At 39.0% G+C, this 25379-nt stretch overlaps 1 protein-coding gene across 3 annotated transcripts in view; it reads right to left on the reverse strand.

Annotated features, from left to right (window-relative positions):
• The window catches only part of LOC130905299 (rab GTPase-activating protein 1), a 158731-nt gene that overhangs the window by 72870 nt on the left and 60482 nt on the right, over positions 1-25379 (reverse strand). For all 3 annotated transcript variants that reach the window (XM_057818547.1, XM_057818548.1, XM_057818546.1), the window contains 7 exons: positions 22886-22996; positions 20761-20827; positions 20335-20437; positions 16946-17115; positions 16683-16851; positions 11779-11872; positions 9753-9903 (listed from right to left, as the gene is read on the reverse strand). In XM_057818547.1, coding sequence (XP_057674530.1) covers positions 9753-9903; positions 11779-11872; positions 16683-16851; positions 16946-17115; positions 20335-20437; positions 20761-20827; positions 22886-22996 — 865 coding nt within the window. The remainder of the gene's footprint in view (positions 1-9752; positions 9904-11778; positions 11873-16682; positions 16852-16945; positions 17116-20334; positions 20438-20760; positions 20828-22885; positions 22997-25379) is intronic.

Consider the following 25379-nt stretch of genomic DNA (forward strand, 5'->3'; position numbering starts at 1 on the left):
TAATTATATATTAAATGCATCTTACCAGATATAAAATGACAACTACATAATCCGTGGTAATCGTTTGGAGCCCAGTTTTCTCGTCGAATTGCAGCAGCCCATCTCGCTCTCCTCTCCGGGTCCCTCGGAATCCGGTAGAACTTTAAGTCTCTCCGTCTATCTTCTCTGTTATTGCAACCGACCGCCACACACGCCTTCACCATTTTGATTATTAATGTTAACGAGCAGAAAAACACGCCATAATAGGAGGAATTTACGTAGCGGTAATGCATCAACAGTGACGAGTTGACGGACAACATGGTGCGGGGGCGTGGTTGTGACGTCATGTGAGTAGGGTCTATTCCGCCGTCTAGCCACGCCTACCATTACAGGCAAGGCAAGGCAAATTTATTTATGTAGCACAATTCAACACAAGGCAATTCAAAGTGCTTTACATCACATGAAGATCATAAAAATCACATTAAAATCAATACAACGTAAAAAAAAAATAATAATAATAATAATAATTGAAATAGGAAATAAAATTATACATAAAAATTGCATTTAATCACAAATAGAATAAAAAAATAATAATAAAAAAGTAAAACAAATACTACTACTATGGCTAACAATTTAAATCAGCAATGGAGATAAGAATAGAAAGCAAAGAGAATGAAATATATAGACAGTTATGGATATGCAGTGCTAAACAAAAGCATTTTTAGCCCTGATTTAAAGGAGCTAACAGTTTGAGCATACTTCAGACCTTCAGGTAACTTGTTCCAGAGGTGAGGAGCATTAAAACTCTGCCTGCTTGGTTCTTATTCTTGGAACATACAGGAGACCTTAGGGGTCGAGATGTTTCATAGGAATCTAACAAATCAAGCATGTATTTTGGTCCAAACCCATTAAGTGTTTTGTAGATGAGCAGTAGTATTTATATTAGTATTATTATAGGGCTCTAGCGTCCCCAACAGGTGGGTGACGTCAGCGGGAGAATGGTTTCATGTGATTTAGTATGCAGCTCATTGAGGGGGAATTATTCATAATGAGGAAAATGCGACGATGAAAGCCACAAAATGTCATTGTTTCAGTCTCTCTACTCAAATATTTTCAAAGGATAATCTTTTCATCAAAGTATTTTTCCCAATTGCTAAATAAATGGTATGGTCATGACAAATAACAATATTGTGCTAAATAGAATATAATTTATTTTTTTTTAAATGCATCTATTCAGTACGACGTGCCAAAATACTCCATAATGGTCAAAACTGTCGACTTCACCTTTACTGTCGCACCTCCCGAACGCTATATTATGCTGCCGTAGTTAGTCAGGCTTTCGTCATTTCCCTGCCCCCAGGCTTCGGAGAGTGACAGCTAGCTGACATGCTAACCCGAACAGAGACGTCTCAAAGTCTTATTTTCGCTTTCGAAGCAAAAAAATCACACAAAACTAGCTCTTATCACATCACACTGGCGCGGGGTTGTCGATTGTTTTCGCCGATCGGCAACCCGCCCGGCGGAGAGCAAGTTACAGCTGGTTCCCCTGCCACTACGGACAAGAGAGCTCACCGGGGAAGCAGCTGGAGAGTACCGCCAGACAAACCACATGGTCAACACGAATATAATGAAAAATAATGCTTTACTAAACGGCAACGACATAAACAAAGAGCGGCGTGCATTTGTTGTGCAGCTCACATGACGGACAGAATGTGTCTTCGGAGAACTTTTCTACCTGCCCATCCATGATGAAACATAAGTAAATAGTCCTTTATTTGAAGAAAGTTTGTAGTATTTACTTTGCAATCGCTGTATTCACGGCCATTTTTAACACAAAGTTGCAATTTCTGATGGGCTGGAAAATTTGACAGAACACCGGGCACATGAAAAGAGCAATAAACCGAGTACAGTGCTCTCCTGGCGTGGGAATGTGCGACAAGCCGCCGGTGTCGTCGGCCGAGTCGACTAGGAGCATGTCAGCCACAAAATGCAAGTCACCTACGTATTAAAATGATCTCAGTATTTGACATAAGACAAAACACGATGTTTACTCACTTTTTCCTAAGTCCAATGGTCCCACAGTAGTAGGGCTTGTTTTGGCCAATATCCACTGGTGAACGGGAACCTTTTGAAACCCCAAAAAGGCTCACAAGCCTCTCCCTGGTGCAGCAAATTTTTTCTGCAGCCGTTTGGCTGGCGTGATGCGAAAAATAAACAAATTAATTCGCAAAATCAGCTCAATCCTTAGTCCTTCTCATACAACAGTACGGCTGGACAGTGAAGAGGACTCCTATTACCGTACACGTCACAGCGCCCTCTTTCTCAACTCGAGACTGGAGCCGGAAGTCACTCTTTTTCATGGCGCGGAATTCAAAAAACTAAATAAATATAGCAATCGCTTCCACACACATCCAAGCGGTCCATTTCATTCAGGAGCATACCGCGGAAAATATATTTCAAAAAACATGCTTTTTACTGTCCAAGTCTACGACAGGATTAAAAAAAGTCTTAAATAGCATTATTATGTGAATTTGAATCATATTTTGAGATGATTCGACTGTTTACAATAATCTGGCAAAGCGCAGATGACGAGAAATGTGTCTTTTTATCTAACGTTTAGCCACGCTTACCATTTTGGGGCTTTAGCGTCCCCAACAGGAGGATGACGTCGGAAGGGTCATGGTTTTATCTGATTTAGAGTTCAGCCCATTGAGGGGGAATGATTCAGAATGAGGAAAATTTGACAAAGAGAGCCGCAAAATGTCATTGTTTCAGCCTCTCTACTCCAATATTATTACAGGATATTCTTTTTAATCGAAGTATTTTCCCCCAATTGTAAAATAAATGGTATGGTCATGACAAATAACAGTCTTGTGCTAAATGGAATATGAATGATTAAAAATGCATTTATTCAGTACGACATGGCAAACAGTAAACGGTAAAATAGTCCGAAAAATACAGTAATTCGTTCCACAGCCCAAAAACCTACACTAAATCCTTAATAAATACTGCTGGTACAATTACAAATGGCGATTACACATAGCAAAACAAATAAGTTATGAAAACAAATTTGAATAATATAATAATAATAATAATTCCTCTAAATAATGTAATGAATTGGGTTCTAATGTGGCGGACGCTTTTTGCTGTACCTGAACGCACCGCGGGGCTGACGTCACAGTGAGATAATGAAGGGATTGGGCACGGATTGCATCTAGCAATCAGTATGTCACGTTATTTTGTATCTGTGTGTGTGTGTGTGTGTGTGTGTGTGTGTGATTTCTCTGATAGTTTTTATGATGGCAAAGCATTCAGCATAAAGTATAATCCAACAGTGAAGCCTATAATATGACCGTTTAATGGCACACAGCTATCTTTCTGTATGTGCTTGCTTTATTCTGTGTCATTACTGCCATCATAAAATCTTAAATGTTTCATTGGCATAAGAGCAATATAGCTTTAATGTGGTTGTGTCTGTGTGGGGGGTGCATGTATTAAAAAATGCTCTGGGAAAAAAAACTGAAACCTTGAAGTAAACACTTGTGTTGAGTAATTATGTCACAGCAGCCATTAACAATAAGATGTCTGTTTGAAGTGTTCTGTTCAAGCTGTAAGTCATTTGTGTTATAATGACATGTTTGCACAATCGTCGTATTGATTTTTACAATGTTGTACATTGTTCTAGTCATACAAGCTGTTATAAATGTTCATACTTGAATCCTTATTGTTACGAGAATTTTTTAAATACTTAATGTTTAGACTGCGTGTGTTAAATTGAAAGCTGGTAAATAAATCAACGAGAAACGGTTCATTTGTATTTCATGCATTGATTCAGATTTTCTAATTATATAACAGTCCGCTTGGGCGAATTTATCTTCATTTATCGTTATCGAGGTAAATCTGCCCAATTTACCGTGATACCTACTTAAGGCCATATGGCCCGGCCCTATAATACAGTGAGGACAGCTGCAGTGCTGCTTATCTCTGAGTAAATGCCGTTTTCGGGTCAAATTTTGTGGGTGGCGGCTTAGTCTGGTGCGCCTTATAGTCCGAAAATGATAGTAATCAGCATGCATAGTCAGTCTGTACCTGCAAAAAAGTGCGACCAAATTATGTGTTGTTGCAGCCAACTCAAAGTGACAAAAATGATCCATCATGCACACCGAAGAACAAGCAGATACTTCTAAAATTAAACGGTAGAAGATTCAAATTGTCTAAAGGATAGCAAAACTGACCTTTCGAATGTGAATAGGCCTGGTGGACATGCATGTGCACCACGCAGCCGAAGTCATGCGCTTATCATCTTTTACAAAGGTTCTTTTAACAGCTTCCAAGCTTGTGTTTTCATCAAACCATGGGTACCGCTTGGATAAAGGCGTTCCCGTGGCGAACACATGGCAACAATAAAAGCACTCTGATTGCAACTACAGTACCCTTAGGTATTGGCGAGCATCACAGCAGCCTTTTTGTCTTGCTATAATCGCTTTGTCATTCACGCAAAAGTATCGGGGCAAGTTCACTTTAGACGTAGGTAAAATAAAAATGGTGGCACAGAGTCCATTTTAGTTCATCCTATTAGAGTTGAAGCCAGGTTTTTCAGATTCTTCCACACAAACCTATCCAATCATGCACTCACCTTTATGTGACATGCTGGAACAGAGGATATTCCCCCCAAAAATATCTGGCATTGATATTATAGTATACTAGTATTATAATCATTGCCAATCAGATTTTTCATAAAGGGTGTCATTTTAAAGCTATTCTTAGTGTAGAATCTGAATTCTGAAGTCCGTGGGATTAACTCCAAAAATCATTATTTATATGAGGAACATGGCGCGCTTTTATTCTGAAATATTCACTGGAAGTACGTTGGCTAAACTGCTGACCGTAAGCTTTACACTCCGCAAAAAGTTTTTTGTCATTGCATGTGGTGTCAGTAATCCATTTTTTAAAATCTTTTTCGTTTGCAAATGCTGTTAACCAGCTATTTTTTCATTTTTGAAGTATCACCTTTTAACCGCAAGTTTGCATTTTGGAGAAGAATGCCAATGTTTTATAGCAGGCTAACCCAGATAGCAGACCGACGTTGAAAAGATGTTGGCTCAACATTCCACTGTCGATCTTATATCGTTGAATCAACGTCATGAATAAATGGTGTTTTAAAGTTGAAATCCTTTCAAAATGTCATTTCGATTATTAATAATATTGGAACAACACTGAATCAGTGTGATGTTTTTGACCAAAACGCCCGCTCATCCATAATTCGATGACTTTTCAATTATATTATTATTACTATTATTACCTCTTTCAGTATTTAAAATTGCCTTAAATGTTCTATACTTTGATTTTCTCACTTTTAATATGTTTAAATGATTGTACTGCGACCATGAGTGCCAGAAAGGCGCCTTCAAATAAAATGTAATATTATTATTATACTTCCCGGTCAATCATAAATCAACTATTTGTCAACATTAGTTCATCAACTATACAACAATGTTAACCCAACCATCGCCTGACATACCATAGAACAACGGAACAAGCAGATGCGAACATATGATTTTAACTCAGCTTGAAGGAGTGCCACGATTCGTCGTCTCTCAGTTGCGATATGCTTATAGTTACGGCCTTAATGTCAACCAAGAGGTCTTTACACCTCAAATAGGTGTTTCTATTCTATTCGATTTTTTTGCAGCATTTTTTGAAGAACTTCATTATTTGAATCTTTTTACACTGGGCTAATCTGATGCCAAAATCCCAAATAGTAGCACAGTCAGTCAGTGGCTCCTGCTTAATTTATGGAAATAATTGAAATGTGGGCCACGGCTATGAGCGTAATTGGTTTTGTTTCTTTAGATTACTGGCTGGAATGTTGCTCATATAATTCTAGTTCATTCAGTGCTCTGTAATGGGGAGTTCTGTATCAGCGTTGTCAGGGGAACGGAAGGTTACTTTTGTAATTGTGTCCAATTTTTTTTTAAATGGCCTCATGAGAAATGTACGTTATGTTCTAACACGGAGAGACCAAAGGATCAAAGACGCTGCATAGACACTGCTAGCTAGGACACTTTGTGCGTGGAGCACAAAGAGAGAAGCATAGATATGGTGCACAAAAGCACAAAACTAATTAGAGACTGGCACATGAATGGTATGCACAAATTGGGGGGGAAAAAAAACTTAAGGTGCATAATTAAATATTTAGTACATGGCAAAATAAAAAACATTTAGGATATCAACAATGAATGTTAATAAAAACAATTTCAAGCAACACTAGGTAACTTTTCAACCTTTATAAAATATTTTCATAAGATTTGTGATATGCCGACTGACAACTAGTTGAATGACACCTCCTTCTTATACCTTGAGGGGCTCTGTATCGCTTCACTGGCACAAATCAACTTTGAGGAGGGTGGCAGGAACCCTGTCACACAAAACAGCTATAAATGTGCTGACTGCTTTCCGGCATACGTCACTTCCCCCATTCATTATAAAGACTAAAGTCGATACGAACACTTTCGCACGAATGCTGCAAAGATGGCAGAGCAACAAAAGAGACAAGAAGTTTTGTCTGAGGAGGGGAAAAAAAAGGAAGGCTACCAGGATATACAGAATAAACATTAGCCTGGCTTTCACTCGCTGGTGTGACGCCCCCAGGGCTGTCAACAGACTTGCAGGGGCCCGGGGACAAGAGCCCATTATAGGGCCCCCCACCCCTGCCACCGGCTTGTTACACCAACCTTTTAACGCTTTGCAAGTAATGACAGTGTAAATTTTCAAATTATTTGAGATGGACAGTTACAGTGTATCACAAAGGTGAGCACCACCCCTTGCACTTCTGCAGATATTAAAGTATATCTTTTCATGGGACAACACTGACAAAATGACATTTTGACACAATGAAAAGTAGTCTGTGTGCAGCTTATATAATAGAGTTCATTTAGTTTCCCCTCAAAATAACTCAAAATATAGCCATTAATATCCAAACCCCTGGCAACAAAAGTGATACATCCCTTTGAAAAAACGTACATCCCTAAATGTCCAAATTGAGTACTGCTTGTCATTTTCCTTCCAAAATGTCATGTGACTCGTTACCGGAGTGCTGTCAGCATTGATGCAGAGATTGAAGAGGTGGGGGGTCAGCCTGTTAGTGCTCGGACTATACGCCGTACTCTACATCAAATCGGTGTGCATGGTTGTCACCCCGGGAGGAAGACGGTACACAAGAAAGCCCGCAAACAGTTTGCTGAAGACATGTCAACAAAGCACATGGATTACTGTAACTATGGTCTGATGAGACTAAGATGAATTTGTTTGGTTCCGATGGTCTCAAGCATGTGTGGCGGCGACCAGGTGAGGAGTACAAAGATAAGTGTCATGCCTACAGTCAAGCATGGTGGTGGAAATGACACCCCCCCTTCAATCTCTGTATCCAACGCACCACGTGACTACTCTGTGGTATGATGCCACCTCAAGTTTAACTTCATTACAATATTAATGAATTGTTTCATTGCTTTAATGAAATTATAGAAATGCAATAAAGAAATCTGATTTTTGGTGTCGTTTTATTTTGAGGTTTCGAAAAACAACAAAATGGAACGTGCATAACATGCCCCTCATCTGGGCATGTCTTTGATTTTCTTTATTATGTCGGTTTTGTTTTGTTTTTGAAGTTTGCGCGCAGAAGCATCAAAACAAATGACCACACATGCTGGCTCAACATCATTCGAATGTAATCGTATTTTGATTTCCAAAAAGAGGATACAAATGACAGACATAAATAATCCCCGTTTAGTCAAAGTTTATATGGATCGATAGCATGCACGCACTGTCCGTGCATGACATACACACATGCAGTTTGCCCCGACTCTCGGCTGTGTAAGCAATCTTGAAATATTGCACATATGAAGCAGAAAGAAAACCGAGCATTCTCAGGCTTATCCTCAACCCATTTTATTTTTTTATGACTGTCGTCAAGCCCGACCCTTCCCCAAAAGCCGTGTTCAAGGCAAGCTAGGCGCAAACGCACAGCTGCACAGTCTAACTCGCTCTTTGCTGACATAAGTGCCGCATGTATTCCAATGGCGTACCGCACGCAGGCTATTTTTAGACCGTGACGTCACATCGTAAAGCGGAAGTAAAGCCGAAGTGGGACATTATAGACCCGCCCACGCATAGAAACAACGTAATTTGTGCTACTTTTCTCCGGTAATCTTTCAAAAACGAGCATGCCGATCACACATTGCTTTTTTTGGAACTTGTAGAAACGACTCTAGACATTATGACATTATAACATATGTTACGACACAAATGGATTTTTTCTTCATACGTGTCCCGAAACCAAAAACTCTGAGGAAGAAATAGGAAGAATGAATCAACTTGCGCGGACTTTTAACGACAGCTCAGTGAATCCAGTCACATTTCATATGCAGTAAACATTTTGTTGGGTTGGCATGGTCTTTCAGAGGACAAAGAGGTAAGCCATTTTGATATTTTTAACTTATTTTTTAGCGTGACGTGCAGTGCTGCTTCTGTCCAACAATGGATGACCTAAAATAATTAAAATGGTATCTGACTGCCAGTTACCTTTTCTGTTGTTTAAAAAAATAATAATAATAACTTTAGTAAGGGGAAGTATAAATAAATTACAGAATTGAGATTTGTTATCAATGAAAAAATTAAAAAGTGTTCGTTGGCTGTCACTGAGTAGCATTTGCGATGCTACACAAAACTAACTACATTACCCCCAAGAACGGTCAGAGACGTAGGACAACCAGAGGATATAATGTTTAAGAAAGACAGGGCTGGTGGTAAAGGATAGCCTGTTGAAAAAGCAGAATGTCATTCAGTCGCGTCGATAAAAAAGCTAAGGCTATGCTTAGGTCGGCTCGTTTATTTACCGGTAGTCTTTTTCAGCCCTTGACACTCAAGCCATGTATTTAACTGAACATTTTTATGTTCTTCCACATCTTTGCCAGTGAATTTGGCACCAGGGACATCATTTTCGGAGAGAATCGGTAGGTTTAGCTCTGTAAACATCTCCTTCATACAGGATTTCCATTCATTTACCATTGGGGACAAGCTCTCGTTTGTCCCCCACTTAGCAACAGTAGCTAACGCTATGAATATTAATGAGCGGAAGTGACGTTTTGCTTGCGGTACGCCATTCGGGAGACTTGACAGTTCAGACCGCCCACCACATGCTGGAAAAATGTGGCCCAGGTCGGATTAAAGCCACATACGAAAGTGACCCAGATTGGATTTGAAATGGTCCACTTCTATGCGACTCGTCCCGTTCAGACCGTCAAGTTAATGCCTCACTCGAGTCGGAAAAACAGATTCGTGCCTACCTAGCCTAAGTTCTTCAGAGGTAATGGAATCGCACTTTTTCTCTCACTCCCAACTGGGTACTCGGCTGCCGGTTTGTTTATCTGCCTGGCATCCCGTCCTGCTGATAGAAACGTGTGTGGCAGGCTATGACCCAAATGTTCGTTGACAGAAATAAATATTTATTCTACACATTTTTACAGCATTGGAAAACGTTAAGAATGTTTGTGTCTTTTTTGTCTTCCCACAGAAACCATATCAAAACAAAAAATATATTTCCCTCAACCAACTTTGTCCATTTTCAAACATTTTGGAAAATGCTCCAGGGAGCCACTAGGGCAGCGTTAAAGAGCCGCATGCGGCTCTCGAAACACGGGCTGCCGACCCCCATACTAGGTTAAAGAGACACAATGGATCTGATGTATATGCATGACCAGCACTTTTAGTCTTACCTTTGTGATAAGCGTGCGGTACTCCTCTACCTGGTGGTCATTGTTGTGGCAACCAGACAAGAGCTGCCACACCTCCCCACGGAGCGCTTCGGGAATGCCGCTTCGCACCAGCGCTGGAAGCTGCCTAGGACGTACGGAAAGGTTCATATGCCTAGGAAAGGAAGTGGAAGAGCATTGGTCAGTAATGGGGGTGATCAGACTAGATTTCTATAATTGGTTATAATCAAATCATTAACCAATTTTGTGATGGTCCAGTTTGAGGTTAAAAACAGAATTCAAGGAAGTAGCTTGCACAAGAGCTGAAGAGTATCAAGTCGTGTTGCACATACAGTGGGGAGAACAAGTATTTGATACACTGCCAATGGGTTTTACCATTGTGAGTGTATCAAATACTTGTTCTCCCCACTGTAAGGTTACGTTCACACCTTGTTGAATGGATCAATTCATCTTTTAATCAAACATGATCTGAATACACTACCGTTCGAAAGTTTGGGGTCCCTTTGACCGTAGTGTATTATATGGGATTTTTCATTATGTACAATCTGGTTCAAAAGTTTGGGGTCAAAGCGACCCCAGCGACCCCAAACTTTTGAACGCTGGTGTATATTTCCGATGAAGATTCATTTAATTTTTTTTTTTTTTTTTTAACTTCTTACGGCTTACATGATCCAAAATGTGATATCTTTGTATGTGGACACCAGGTCTAAGGAGGTTAATGCTGTTTTACATTTACAATTACATGTAACAGAGTGTCACATTATGTAATACTTTTTTCATTTTAATGCCCAGGAGTACAGGTCGTTCCCAGGTTACGAATGAGTTCCATTCCTAGGCTGGCGACATAACCAAAATTTCCGCGTAAATCGGAATTAAAAAGTCCAAAAGTATTGTATTTTGTTTAATGATAGAGGATACACTGCCCTCTGGTGGCAGTGTTGGGTTTGGCTGGACTGTCGCCTTGGCTTCTATGACTGAGTAGGAGACTCGTCTGACATGGATATAGGACAGCTGCCCTCTGCTTTGGCGCACATAAGGCCATAAGTTTTTTCAGCTAATTTATGTTTGTGTATACATTTGTAATTAAGCTTAGCGCTACAATTTATGGAGTTATGTGTGAGCATTTTGCTATGGAAATTGTAAATACGTTAGCATTCATAGCATTTAAGCTAGCGGACTTTTGCTAGGCAAAATAAGCTAATTTAATCAACTAAATTTAAATTTTGATAGACGAGATGGACGTTTGAACATGAATCGTTTTGTGTCGGGGTTTTAATGTTAAAGCGCGTGTCGTTTTGAACATAAGTGTACAAATGTGTGCTACAGCTTCACAAATTGTCAAAAGTGAAGTAAGGAAAAAGCTTCAAAAACCAAAATTGCCTTGTTTGCCGTCTGTCGAGCTGAATAACTTCACATTTAGTGAGGACAGAACACGTCAAGTATAAAGTTACAAATAAGATACTGTGTGGTACAATAAGGTCGTGTTTACGCAGCTAAAAAAAAAAACGACAATGGCGGACAAGACTTCATTAAGTCGAAATCACATAACCTGGGGACTACCTGTATACAGATGTGAACAAAGAGGAACCAAAGGTACCCAAATGTGTGTATTGAAATATCTGTGTTCAGCACAATAAAGATTCATTGTTCAATACAATCGGACTATTTAAGTGAGTCATTTGGCCATCGGGTTCATACAACTTGATAGTGGTACAATATTATATTCTGTCCTTCTCGAGCTTGAACATCCGAACACATATGCTTTCATTCAACAGCCAGGTTTTCTGTGTGTGCATGCAGGCTTTAATTAGCAGCTAATTAAAGATGACATACTACCCACCCCACTACATGCTTTTGATTAATAAACAAATGCAGTTATGAGACAGGAAAGCTACACCAAGAAGCTGCTTATCTTTTTCCAACATTTGCACATGAGGAGAAAAAAAAAGAATAAAAGCCAGTCATGCTAACGCCACCCTCAACCCCCAGAGAAACTAGTCTTGTAAAGGACAAATGAAACAAACCTTACCATTTAGATAACAAATCCCCCCAAGTTTCCAGGATCTTCTCTGCACACTCTTTGGAAACGTCACCAGAACCACTGAGTAATGGCTCATCATTGTCTAAGACACAAGAAGACAGAAAAAAATTACATTTGATGATATAACAGCTAGAAAGGGGGGGGGGGGGGGGGGGGGACTGTGGTACCGCTAATCAGAATATTTGGGCATGGATAGTGCTGTCAGGATATCCCTCCTTTGCATTATGTTCTATTATCTACTTGTATTACCAGTTACGTATATAGAATTATTGAAATGTGTTCAGCTGTTCTTTTATTCCAGTTTTACCCCGATTATAAAATTCAATGTGGCGTTTCAGTAGTACTCGGAAAGGATTAGGGCATTTACACCGGTCTCTACTTACGGAATTTTCGGTTTACGAGTAGAGATGTGACAAAATATCGAAATGGGGATATAGCGCGATACCTTGCATCCTAAAAGGTTATCAATATACAAATATAATAAATATGGCGGAAAACACTCAAGTGACTTGAAGTTCCACTTTAAGACCCCCAATTTGGCCAAATTTCAAAATTGTCCGATATGCATGTGTGATACATCATTGGAAAGCTTAACATCTCAATTTTCTGGGGGAAGAAAAAATTTGAACAGGTCATTTTTTATAAAATATATCAATTTTAAACAGCATAACCCTACCCGGAGGTGAGAGCACGCGGGAGCAGAATTACAGACGCCGTAACTTTAACGAGATATTATCGCATACTTGCCTTGTTTCGATCCAAAAACTCCATGTAGCATGTATCACTGAGTGTCAAGACACAGCTGTGAATAGCCACAGCTGGATTTTGGGGGGATTTTTATGGGTGAAACATGGTCATATAACAAGGGTCGCGATGCAGAAATGGCAGACATCAAGGAGTAGTCGAGATTTTCTTTTTCATATATTCACCCTTTTAAACTTTTTTCCAATTTTTCTTTGTTTGGATTGATTATTTATCATCTAACATATCAGAGAAAATGTGTCAGTAACAAAAAAAAAAATACAATTAAGCGATCGTTATGAGGTAGATATCCGTGACTTTTTTACAAACACCATTTATTTCATTATGATGTCATTTGTTTAAAAGTTTAAAATATGCGAGTGAATCATTTTTTAAAGTCTTTTTTTTTTTTTTAATGAAATATTAGACATCAATTAATGATTCTAAGCAAAAAATGACATTTTGAATGATAAATTAATTACCTGCGTTTTATGGCTGGGTTGAAACAAAAGCGGTTGCACGACGTCTGTAAACGGGGGTCTCCAGGGTAAAACGGACAAATTAAAAATAGTTCAGGGGCTTAAATGCGCCATGAATCTGCTATGGCAGCATATAGACATATTGTTTTATCAAACACAACAGTTGTTTTTGGCTAAAAATACAGCAGTTTCTTTTCAAGAGGAGTACAAGAGCAGAAACTGCTTTTTCTGTCTTGTCTGTGTTTTCCGCCATATATACTGTAGAACAAACAAATAAATAAGGAACCAACAAGCTGCTCCCCAAATCTTCCACCATACTACGGTAGTCTATCCATTTATCATCTTCCACTTGCTCTGGGATCGGGTCGCGGGAACAGCAGCCTTAACAGGGAAGCCCAGACTTCCCTCTCCCCAGCCACTTCAACCAGCTCCTCCGGCGGGATCCCGAGGCGTTCCCAGGCCAGCCGAGAGACAGTCTCTCCAGCGTGATATGTTGCCATTGTGAAAAGAATCCCCTTCCAGGCATCAGATACACATGGGTTCCACTGTATGAAACAGTGTTTGTCCAGCTTTCTTAGAAATTGTAAAAATTGTCAATAACACATTTCACTTCGCGAGCGCAAAACACGTTGTTCATAATATGTTACATTATGCAACACATTATGACAGCCTTGAAAACTTGTGATGCTCCGACTTGCTCACATGTGATGCATGCGAGATGGAGAAAGAACAACTACAGCAGTAGCGGTTAGTCTATCAGTAGTATGTTGCAGGTTTTATCCACCGCTTTGACCTTCTTGAGTTAAGTTCGCAACGTACAGTACACTACCGTTGAAAAGTTTGGGGTCACCCAGAAAATGTTGTGTTTTCCTTCAAAAGTCACACTTTTATTTTTCAAATGAGTTTCAAAATGAATACAAAATATAGTCAAGGCATTGACGAGGTTGGAAATCAGGATTCATTTCAAACAATAATTTTCTCCTTCAAACTTTTCTTTTATCAAAGAACGCTCATTTTGCAACAATTACAGCTTTGCAGACCTACGGTGTACTAGCTGTCAATTTGTTGAGAAGAGAAAGAAGACAAGAGATACTTCACTCCATGCTTCCAGAAGCACCTCCCACAAGTTGGATTGTCTTGATGGGCACTTCTTGCATACCAATGGGTTTGAGATCTGTTGACTGTGCTGGCCACTCCATTACAGATAGAATACCAGATGCCTGCCTGCCTGCTTCTTTCCTAAATAGTTGGAGGTGTCACTGTGATGTTGTAGGATGAAATTGACTCCAATCAAGCGTTGTCCACAGGGTATGGCATGGTGTTGCAAAATGGAGTGATAGCCTTCGTTATTTAAAATCCCGTTGATCTTGTACAAATCTCCCACTTTACCAGCACCAAAGCAACCCCAGACCATCACATTACCTTCACCATGGTTGACAGATGACATCAGGCACTCTTCCAGCATATTTTCAGTTGTTATGCGTGTCACAAACATTCTTTTCTTTGACCCAAAGTCCAAACATCTCAAACTTTGATTCGTCTGTCCATAACTTTTTTCCAATCTTCCTCTGTCCAATGTCAGTGTTCTTTTGCCCATATTAATCGTTTCCTTTTATTAACCCATCTCAGATATGGCTTTTTTTTGCCAACCTGCCCTGAAAGCCAGCATGCCGGAGTCGTCTCTTCACTGTCGACATAAGACACTGGCGTTTTTCGCGTACTATTTAATGAAGCTGCTAGATGAGGACCTGCGAGGCATCTATTTCTCAAACTAGAGGCTATTATGTACTTGTCTTCTTGCTCGGTTGTGCAGCAGGGCCTCCCGCTTCTCTTTCTACTTTGGTTAGATCTTGTTTGTGTTGCTCTCTGAAGGGAGTGGTACAAAGTAGGGTTGTTCCAGTCATATTTTTTTTGCTCCCGATCCGATCCCGATCGTTTTAGTTTGAGTATCTGCCGATCCTGATATTTCCCGATCCGATTGTTTGTTTGTTTTTTTGCTCCCGATTCAATTCCAATCATTCCCGATCATTTTTCCCCGATCATATACATTTTGGCAATGCATTGAGAAAAAAATGAGTAAAACTCGGACGAATATATACATTCAACATACAGTACATAAGTACTGTATTTGTTTATTATGACAATAAATCCTCAAGATGGCATTTACATTATTCACATTCTTTCTGTGAGAGGGATCCACGGATAGAAAGACTTATAATTCTTAAAGGATAAATGTGACTTTGTATATTGTGACTAAATATTGCCATCTAGTGTATTTGTTGAGCTTTCAGTAAATGATACTGTAGCCATTTAAATGTTCTGCCCAAATGCATGATGGGAAGTGCAACTATGACTGTGCGTAGTGCCACCAATTGATATATCTTCTCCGCGTTGGGAAATAACATAGGGTGTTAAGAAAAAGATCAACTACTACCTTGCTTCCCCACAGTGCTTCCCACGATATTTCTAATTGTTGAGAGAGGGATTGTTAGGCTTTAGCCAATTAAAAAAAGGCTCCAAAGACTGCCAAAATTCACTCTACTCATTTTACGCTGCCTTTTAGCTCCATTTATAGGTAAAACGGCGCCATTATAGATTGAACGCGACAATGCGTGAGTAAGTCGTGCAGCGCATGCATTAATTGCGTTAAATATTTAAACGTGATTAATTTTTAAAAAATTAATTACCGCCGTTAACGCGATAAATTAGATAGCCCTACTTTAAGCCAAAACTAAAGACTCTGGATGAGTGTAAGACGAGTGAGAGAGATGAGTGTCTGTAACGTCAAATACAATTAGAAAATGGTTTAATTAAAAAATATAAATATATATATTAAAAAAAAGCATGTCCGATATTTTTTTGCCGATTCCGATACTTTGAAAATGGCGTGATCGATCGGGTTTCTTGGCAATTTCTCTTATGGAATAGCCTTCATTTCTAAGAACAGGTTGTCGAGTTTCACGTGAAAGTTGTCTTTTTCTGGCCATTTTGAGACAAAAGTGATGCTCCAGATACCCAACTAGCTCAAAGGAAGATCAGTTTTATAGCTTCTCTAACCACCTAAACTGTTTTGAGCTGTGCCAACATAATTGCACAAGCTTTTCTATTCATCTATCATCCTTCTAAGGCAACTAGCAAGCACAATGTACCATTAGAAGACTGGAGTGATGTTTGCTGTGAATGGGCAAAACGACGTAGATATTGCATTAAAACCAGACGTTTCCAGCTAGAATAGTCATTGACCAAATTAATAATGAGTGCTTTTCTGATTAGTTTAATGTTATTTCCATTTAAAGAAAAGTGCTTTTCTTTCAAAAAGGAGGCAATTTCTAAGTGACCCCAAACTTTTGAACGGTTGTGTATTTTCTCCCCGTTTTTGCTCCGAGTACCTCTCTTCCTACATTAGAAAAAAGCATTTTTACCCTGCAAGGCATTCTTAAAAATATCGATCCACGTGAGCAGGGCTTAAAAATAAAAAAATCAAGCCTAACACTGATCTTCTATTGTGCAACCTTATTAATCTGACGAGAAAAACACTTGGTATGAGAAACTAGACCTTCAATTATTTTAAGTATTCTTTAAATACTGAAAATCTCAAAATCTTGACCTCCGTAGGGAAATCTCAGAACAACTAAGAATTAGAAGAATGCTAAGGACAAAAAGAATAATGACCTTCCTCTTCATCATCCTCAGGTGGAGAAGGGACCGTAGATCCAGGTCCACCTGGAAGGATGCCAGGACTCGCTGTGGTCTTCCGTTTCTCTCTCTCTGTCTCACTTTCCAAACTCACCACCTGGTAAAGGGAGTCCGAGGACGGACTCTTCCGCTCCTTCCTTTCCATCTGACGAAAAATGCGGCAATGTTTGTATTGCTTCACTTCACAGGAAGCTCAGCTTTTAATTGTTTGGACGAATACCTAAATACAGATATACTACCTGTCGCAGTTTAAGATAGAAGGTCTCGGTGTGGTTGCGCTTGCTGAAGGGCCAGAAGAGACGATCGTTGGGTGAGCACACCCGTACCCTTGTCTCCAGAAGGAAACGCACTGGCTCCTCTACTTCTGTTATGACGAGGTCCACCGCCGTTGTCATGTACATGAATTTATCTAGAATAAGATGTTTAAATTTGTTCAGTAGAGTTCTGTGGAGGATAGAGTGGTTACTTAAAAGTATCTGAACCATTTGGAATTTCTCACATTTCTGCATAAAATCCCATCGAATGTGATTGGATCTTTGTCGAAATCACACAGATGAAAAACAGTGTTTGCTTTAACTAAAACATCCCAAACATTTACAAGTTTTCATATGAACCCTCTGCCTCAGCAAACTTGAGGAGCAATTGAAACCCAATTTCTACCAAACATTTTAAGTCAGGTGTGTGCCCAATCACTGATGAGTGGTTTTAAGCTGCGCTGCCCACTATAAAACACACACCTGGTAAGAATTGTCTTGATGAGAAGCATTGTCTGATGTGCATCACGGCTCGGTCAAAAGAGCTGTCTGAAGACTTGATTTTTGATTTCTAGAAAGCTTTCTATAAATCTCTAAAAGTCTGGATGTTCATCAATCGACAGTCAGAGATTAGAATTTTTTTTACAAATGGAGAGAGTTTGGCACTGTTGCTTCTCTCCCAAAAAGTGGCCGTCCCCCAAAGATGACGCCAAGAGTTTAGCGCAGAATACTCAGAGAGGTCAAAAAGAACCCTAGAGTGTCTGATAGAGACTTACAAAAATCACCAGCACAGTCTAATATCTCTGTGCACACATCAACTATTTGGCCAAGAATGGTGTTCATGGGAGGACTACACAGAGAAAGTCACCGCTGTCTAAAAAAAAAAAAAAAAAACCATTGTTGCTCGTTTAATGTTCGCAAAAAGGCACTTGGACACTCCACAGAGGTGTTGGCAAAACATTTTCTGGACTGATGAAACCAAAGTTGAATTGTTTGGGAGTAACGCACATCGTCATGTGCAGAGGAAAAATGGAACGGCTCACCAACATCAACACTTCATCCCCACCGTGAAGCATGGGGAAGGGAGAATCATACTTTGGGGCTGTTTTGCTACCTCAGGGCATGGACAACTTGCAATCATTAATGGAAAAATGAATTCAAATGTTTTGCAGGAAAACCTGAGGCTGTCTGTCAGACAGTTGAAGCTAAAAAGAGAATGGATGCTGCAACAAGACAATGATCCAAAACACAGAAGTAAATCAACTTCAGAATGGTTACAAAATACTAGGGGTGCACGATATCCATTTTTTAAAAGCAATACCGATATCGATAACTTCCTGCTCCTCAAGGCCGATACCGATACGATAACCGATAATATATAATTTTTCAATGTCAATTTCAATTCTTTTGAGCACCTTTAGGTCAAAAATACTAGTGGTTGATTCAGCATGGATTTGCCTTTGACCGAAACAGAATTTTCATGATGACGTGAACATTATTATAATAAACAAAACAAAGACAAGAACAGTTTTGACTTCAAATAATTTCAGTCAATCACAATCAATCTGTCAATATCATTGATAATGTGTTCGCCTGAACAATGAGCACTGATCTAAAACAAACATAAACCCAACAGGTATTGTGGTTTGTTAGCAGATAAAACATTTGTTAAACAGGAGAGGAGACTTTTGTCATCTTGGTCCATGAAACAACTTTCTTAACCTGGCAATTATAGGACAGCAAGCCCATCTATAATCAAAAGGCCTCTCAAGAACTTGTAAACATAACACTGTAAAATGCAAACATTTGCTAATTGCCATAGTAAGGTTTAATAATCAGTGAAGGAAAAATACGCCCTCTAGAACAGTAACACAACTTTGCATTCTGGCAAAACAGGAGTGGAAACAATCGCACACATCCCAATCCGACACAGTGCCCAAAATATTGTTAATAGGCCCGATGATATATAATGTTATTGGATTTATTGGGATGACGTCATAATTCCTATTATCAGACCGATAATTATCGTGCACCTCTACAAAATACACGTCCTGGAGTGGCCAAGTCAAAGTCCAGACTTGAACCCCATTGACATGCTGTGGTATGACCTAAAGACAGTGATTCCTGCCAACATCCCAGGGAATCTGACTGAACTACAGCAGTTTTATAGAAAAGAATGGGCCAAAATTAGTCCTGATGGATGTGCCGGACTGATCTGCAGCTACAGGAAGCACCTGGTTGAAGTTATTGCTGCAGTATGGGGACCACAAAATATTAAATGTGATGGTCCACTTACTTATTTTTTCCCCTTCTGTCATTGTTGTCATACTATCCTCATGAAACCTATAAATGTTTGGGGTGGTTTTAGTTAAAGCAGACATCGTCTTTTCATCTGTGTGATTTTGACAAAGATCAGATCACATTCAATGGTGATTTTATGCAGAAACGCGAGATATTCCAAAAGGTTCAGATTACTGTATATAGACTTTTAGAATTGTTTTTTTTTCACAAACCTTTTTTTAGGTATGTTTTGAGTTTTACATGCATAGATGCATCTCAAGTAAGATCTAAAAATAGCAAGGCCTGCATCCTACTTAATAAACTGACCTTAGTTAACCATATTCAAGATTAAAAAACAAGACGTTGCCAAAGATATATCAAAGACAGTTTGTACAGATTTCAGGTTGTGAATACATGAGTGTATGTGTAATGTTAGTTATTTTTTTCCATTTTAATCCATTTGTGTTTACATATAATACATTACAACAGCAAAAAAACAAACATTTCTTTCTTATAGGTTGTTTGCCGTGGAATTTTGAGCGGGAGGAGGTTAAGAATTCTAATTTGAACTCGGTAAAAATGTGTGTACGCGTTTGTATGAGTTGGATGTTTCCTGAAATGAATTCATGAGAATGTTAATTCAGCACTTGGAGCAGTCCATATAAAATAACCAGATATAAACAGAAGTTGCAAGAGAAAGAAAGAAAACAATACACACAAACCTTAAACAGCTCTATGTCATCTGCTTATATGAAGTGTGATAAAGTGCAACAAACAGGCCATTTTTTAAGTACAGCATAAATACAGGGTGGCGAAAGGAACAGATATTTGCTTCATTTTTCTTATTATTTCTTGTTATTCGTTTTTGTACAAGAACTTTTGTTGGACTTTGCTAGTTTTTCCTGGCCATGGTAGCCTTTCCCTTGGTTCTCCCGCCGACTCGATTCGGGCCACTTTTTGTATTTTTCTCATGAGTTCTGGGGTGCTCCCTTAGTTCTGGTTTAGTAATAAATATTGCAAAAAACCTCGTCCGTGTTTGGATCCATATTTAAAGGCTCGCCGTTTCATGACATACACTAGCTGGTATTTGTTACCTTTGGGCGTTTCCTCATTCACCGCCTGGAACTGGGGCGTACTAGGGTTCCAACTTCCCGTGATGATGTAAGACTTCCCATCTGAGCTTTTTCCCATTGACTCCTAAAGGGACACAAATTGGAGGAAATTAGCTAACGCCCACACATAAAATTATGAATGCAATATATTTATCAAATGCTGAATACAACAAGAGCTTGATCCAAATAATGATTTTTATTTTTCTACCAATAAATATTTTTGGCACAAATTTATGCCTTATGATCAATGTTATATCCTATGTACTGTATATTTATAAATCAAATTCCTATAGTCTTTTTGTTATGTTATTAGCAACCATCGCATTTCCATTGGACAACTACAATTTGAATTCATGTAAAACTACTGTCAGGTTCTGAATGGTGCTGTAAACACACAAAATGACATACCAAGTCGAGAAGGTGCATGTCACTGTTCTTGACGTTCTTACCAGGGCTAAGCAGAAGTCCAAAACACCTACAGACGAACACATTTACAAATATAAAAGGAAGGAGCAATAACACACAACACTATTGCATTGCGTAATAATCCCAACAGTCAGGTCAGTCATTTATTACAAATAGTCTCATCCAGAGGCTTTCTTCCACTGACAACAAAGAGGATATTTGTCATGATCAGTCTCATTCTGAGATGGCTGAAAATGATGGATTTTTTTTAACCACTTAATACGATGCTAGAGCACATACAGTGGTATGAAAAAGTAACTGAACCTTTTGGAATTTCTCACATTTCTGCATAAGATAACCATCAAATGTGATCTGATCCCTGTCAAAATCACACCAATGAAAAAACAGTATCTGCTTCAACTAAAACCACCCAAACATTTATAGGTTTTCATATTTTAATGAAGATAGTATGCAAACAATGACAAAAGGGGGAAAAATAAGTTAGTGAACCATCACATTTAATATTTTGTGGCAGCAAAAACTTCAACCAGACACTTCCTGCAGCTGCAGATCAGTCTGGCACATCGATCAGGACTAATCTTGGCCCTTTCTTCTCTACAAAATTGCTGTAGTTCAGTCAGAATCCTGGGATGTCTGGCATGAATCGCTGTCTTTCGGTCATGCCACAGCATCTCAATGGGGTTCAAGTCTGGACTGTGACTTGGCCACTCCAAAACGTGCATTTTATTCTTTTGAAACCACTCTGAAGTTGATTTACTTCTGTGTTATGTATGGATCAGTCTTGTTGTAGCATCCATCCTCTTTTTAGCTTCAACTGTCTGACAGACAGCCTCAGGTTTTCCTGCCAAACTTTTGAATTCATTCTTCCATTAGTGATTGCAAGTTGTCCAGGCCGAGGCAACAAAACAGCCCCAAATCGTGATGCTCCCTCCCCCATGCTTCACAGTGGGGATGAGGTGTTGATGTTGGTGAGCTGTTCCATTTTCCTCCACACATGACATTGTGTGTTACTCCCAAACAATTTCATTTCGTTTCAACTTTAATTTCATTAGTCCACAAAATATTTTGCCAAAACATCTATGGAGTGTCCAAGTGCCTTTTTGCGAACATTAAACGAGCAACAATGTTTTTTTTTAGAGAGCCGTGGCTTCCTCCGTGGAGTCCTCCCATGATCACCATTTTTAGCCATAGTTTTACATTTAGTTGATGTGGGCACAGAGATATTGGACTGGGCTAGTGACTTCTGTAAGTCTTGAGCAGACACTCTAGGGTTCTTTTTGACCTCTCTGAGTATTCTGCGCTGAACTCTTGGCGTCATCTTTGGTGGACGGCCACTCCTTGGGAGAGAAGCAACAGTGCAAAACCCCCCATTTGTAGACAACTTCGCTGACTATCGATTGATGAACACCCAGACTTTTCGTGAAGGTTTTGTATCCTTTCCCAGCTTTATACAAATCAACAGTCCTTGATCGCAGGTCCTCAGACAGCTCTTTTGACCGAGCCATGATGCACATCAGATTATGCTTCTCATCAAGACAATTCTTACTCTGTGTTTTATAGTGGGCAGGGCAGCTTTAAATTACTCTTCTGTGACTGGCTTCAATTGTTTGTTAAAAATTGTTTTCAATTGCTCTTTAATTCTCCTTATGCGGAGGCTTCACTTGTTTTATTTTTTTCCCTTCTGTCATTGTTTGCATGTTATCCTCATTAAAATATGAAAACCTTTAAATGTTTGGGTGGTTTTTGTTAAAGCAGACACTGTATTTTCATCTGTGTGATTTTGACAAAGATCACATTTGATGGTGATTTTATGCAGAAATGTGAGAAATTCCAAAATGTTCAGATACTTTTTCATACCACCGTACACTTGAAGATGGTGCTGACACTCGATGTTCACATGTGGTTGTTGTATATCATGGGCTGCTTTGGTTTGAAATAATGTGCCATGTTTTCAACAGTCCGATCTAATAGATATGTGACGCCATCTCTGTCATTGGAATAAAATGTGTATGTCGTCCAAAAAAGTATGTCTGAATTTGTGCTCCAAGGTTTATCTTTGAATCTCCCTTGTCAGTCTCTGCCTATGTGTTTGTGCGTCTTTTTTTACCGCTCAATAGCCAGTTCCTTGTTGGATGTCTGCTGGACATAAATGACAATTTTTTTGCCCATTCCAGCACGCAGTTTGAAGCTCTGCTTGTCCTTATCTTTCGCGACGGCACTAAGGAGAAACAAAAAATGCATCCCAAAAACATCAGTGATAGTATAATCTAAATTCCTCATCACAAAATATGCTAATTAAAATTGCCATTTGCCATTGCTTGCAAGATAATTGCTATGAGGAATGTTTTTTTATACATGGTATTTTTATTGAATACACAAAAATGCCTTGATGCATGTGTATTACAAGTAAATGTGTTCATTGGCTTTGTACAAAATGAAAAAGACGGTCGTTTTGTTCTTTTCTTGATGAGGAGTGGTCAAAACAAGATGGAAAAAACAAACAAACCAGTGTTCTTGCACCTTTTTAAAAGTCAAATTTAATTCTTTTAAGTAGGGCTGTCAAAATTATCGCGTTAATGGGCGGTAATTAATTTTTGTAATTAATCATGTTAAAATTTTGGACGCAATTAACGCACATGCCTCGCTCAAACAGATTAAAATGACACCAGTGTAATGTCCGCTTGTTACTTGTTTTTGGTGTTTGGCGGCCTCTGCTGGCGCTTGGGTCCAAATGATTTTATGGGTTTAAGCACAATGAGTGAGCATGGTATAATTATTGACATCAACATTGGTGAGCTACTAGTTAGTAGCTAATTTATTTATTTATTATTATTTCTTAGCTAGTTTATTTTTTTATTGAAAATTTTTACAACTTTTAATAAAACGAAAACATTAAGAGGGGTTTTAATATAAAATTTCTATAACTTGTACTAACATTTATCTTTTAAGAACTACAAGTCTTTCTATCCATGGATCGCTTTAACAGAATGCTAATAATGTTAATGCCCTCTTGTTGATTTATTGTTATAATTAACAAATACAGTACTTATGTACCGTATGTTGAACGTATTTATCCATCTTGTGTCTAATCTTTCCATTCCAACAATAATTTACAGAAAAATATGGCCTATTTTATTAATGGTTTTTAATTTTTAAGCTGTAATTAACTCGATTAAAAAATTTTAATCGTTTGACAGCCCTAGTTTATTCACATTTCAAAAACCAGAAGCCATTATTTACGAATGTGATTGCACTTTAGTTTACATATTTAAATGTTCAGATATTAAGATTTGAATGACGCAAAATAACATGCTTCTTCTCTCAAATATATTGTTATCATCATTTGTTTCAGATGTACTGTAATTATTTTCTGTATGAAAAAATTTGGTGTTCGAAAAGTCTTTTTTCAAACTTGAGTCTTGAAAAAGAGGGGGTCGTCTTATAATCAGGGCCATCTTATGCTCATGTATATGCTCTCCCCCCCGGGCCCCCCTGAAACTCCGGTATGGACGGCGCTAGGCGTGCAATCCAGTCAAAATGAATTGAATGTCTAACGCCGTCCGTCAATGGTCCCCAGTGAGCTAACGCTATTCTAATGGAAGAATATACTGTGGTAGCAACCCTGGCATTAAAGGCATCTTGTGGAAATTTAATACGCACTGCAATTTTCCATGAAATGTAAGACATTTTAAGACCCTAATGATCCAGATTTTAAATTGAATACATTTGAAGACTTTTTAAGGACCTGCGGGCACCCTGACACACACAAAAGTTTGATTCCCCTCTTAATCTGACCATGACTAGCTACAAGGAGAGCTTGTTTTTTTCAGTCATAATTGCATAACCCCAGACAAGAACGCAAGTAACAACGAATAAGGGAACTAATTGTGCTATTGAAAATAAATATAGAACTTGAAGTAATAAATTCAACCAATTCAATTTTCAAGGTCCCCATTCATTCTTTCATCATAGTCTTTCATCTTCTTGGATCAGGTTAGCCAAATATTGCCCAAAACGCTTGCCTCTTTGAGCAGGCATATTGTACATATTCTCTTTGTTATGATGCTGACAAGATCCAATTTAAATGCGGAACGACATTTCGCTTTGATTGGCAGTTGGCAAGATTTCGGTGACACTCATACCACAGGTCTTAATACACAATTCCATTTTTTTGTCATATCTGTTTTTTTGGTGTACCCGTTCAGGTTTCCTTTGTCCATTGAGCCCGTTCAAGTATTACGCATGCGCACTCGTCCGACACGCGCTGAGCAAACTGACCCGCACGCGCAGAAGCATTAAAAGAAATAACTGTGCCTTATGTGTGTGGGTCAGTTAGCCCGATTCGGCCATGTAAGCAATACAGAAATATTGCTCACATTTGGCGCACAGAGAAACCGAGCATGATCAAGGCTTATCCTTTTCTTTGTATTTTTTTATGACTGTGGTCAAGCCAGCCTCCTGTGTAGTACAAGCACAGTTCGAGCTAGGCGCTAACACTGATGCACAGCTCCATCGCTAACGTAGCCCCCTATCTCTCTCGCTATTTGCTGCATGAATTCCGATCTGGGAGACTTGGCAGTTCAGACCGTCATCACACTCCG

Source organism: Corythoichthys intestinalis, chromosome 17, assembly GCF_030265065.1.
Source record: "Corythoichthys intestinalis isolate RoL2023-P3 chromosome 17, ASM3026506v1, whole genome shotgun sequence".
Lineage (NCBI taxonomy): Eukaryota > Metazoa > Chordata > Actinopteri > Syngnathiformes > Syngnathidae > Corythoichthys > Corythoichthys intestinalis.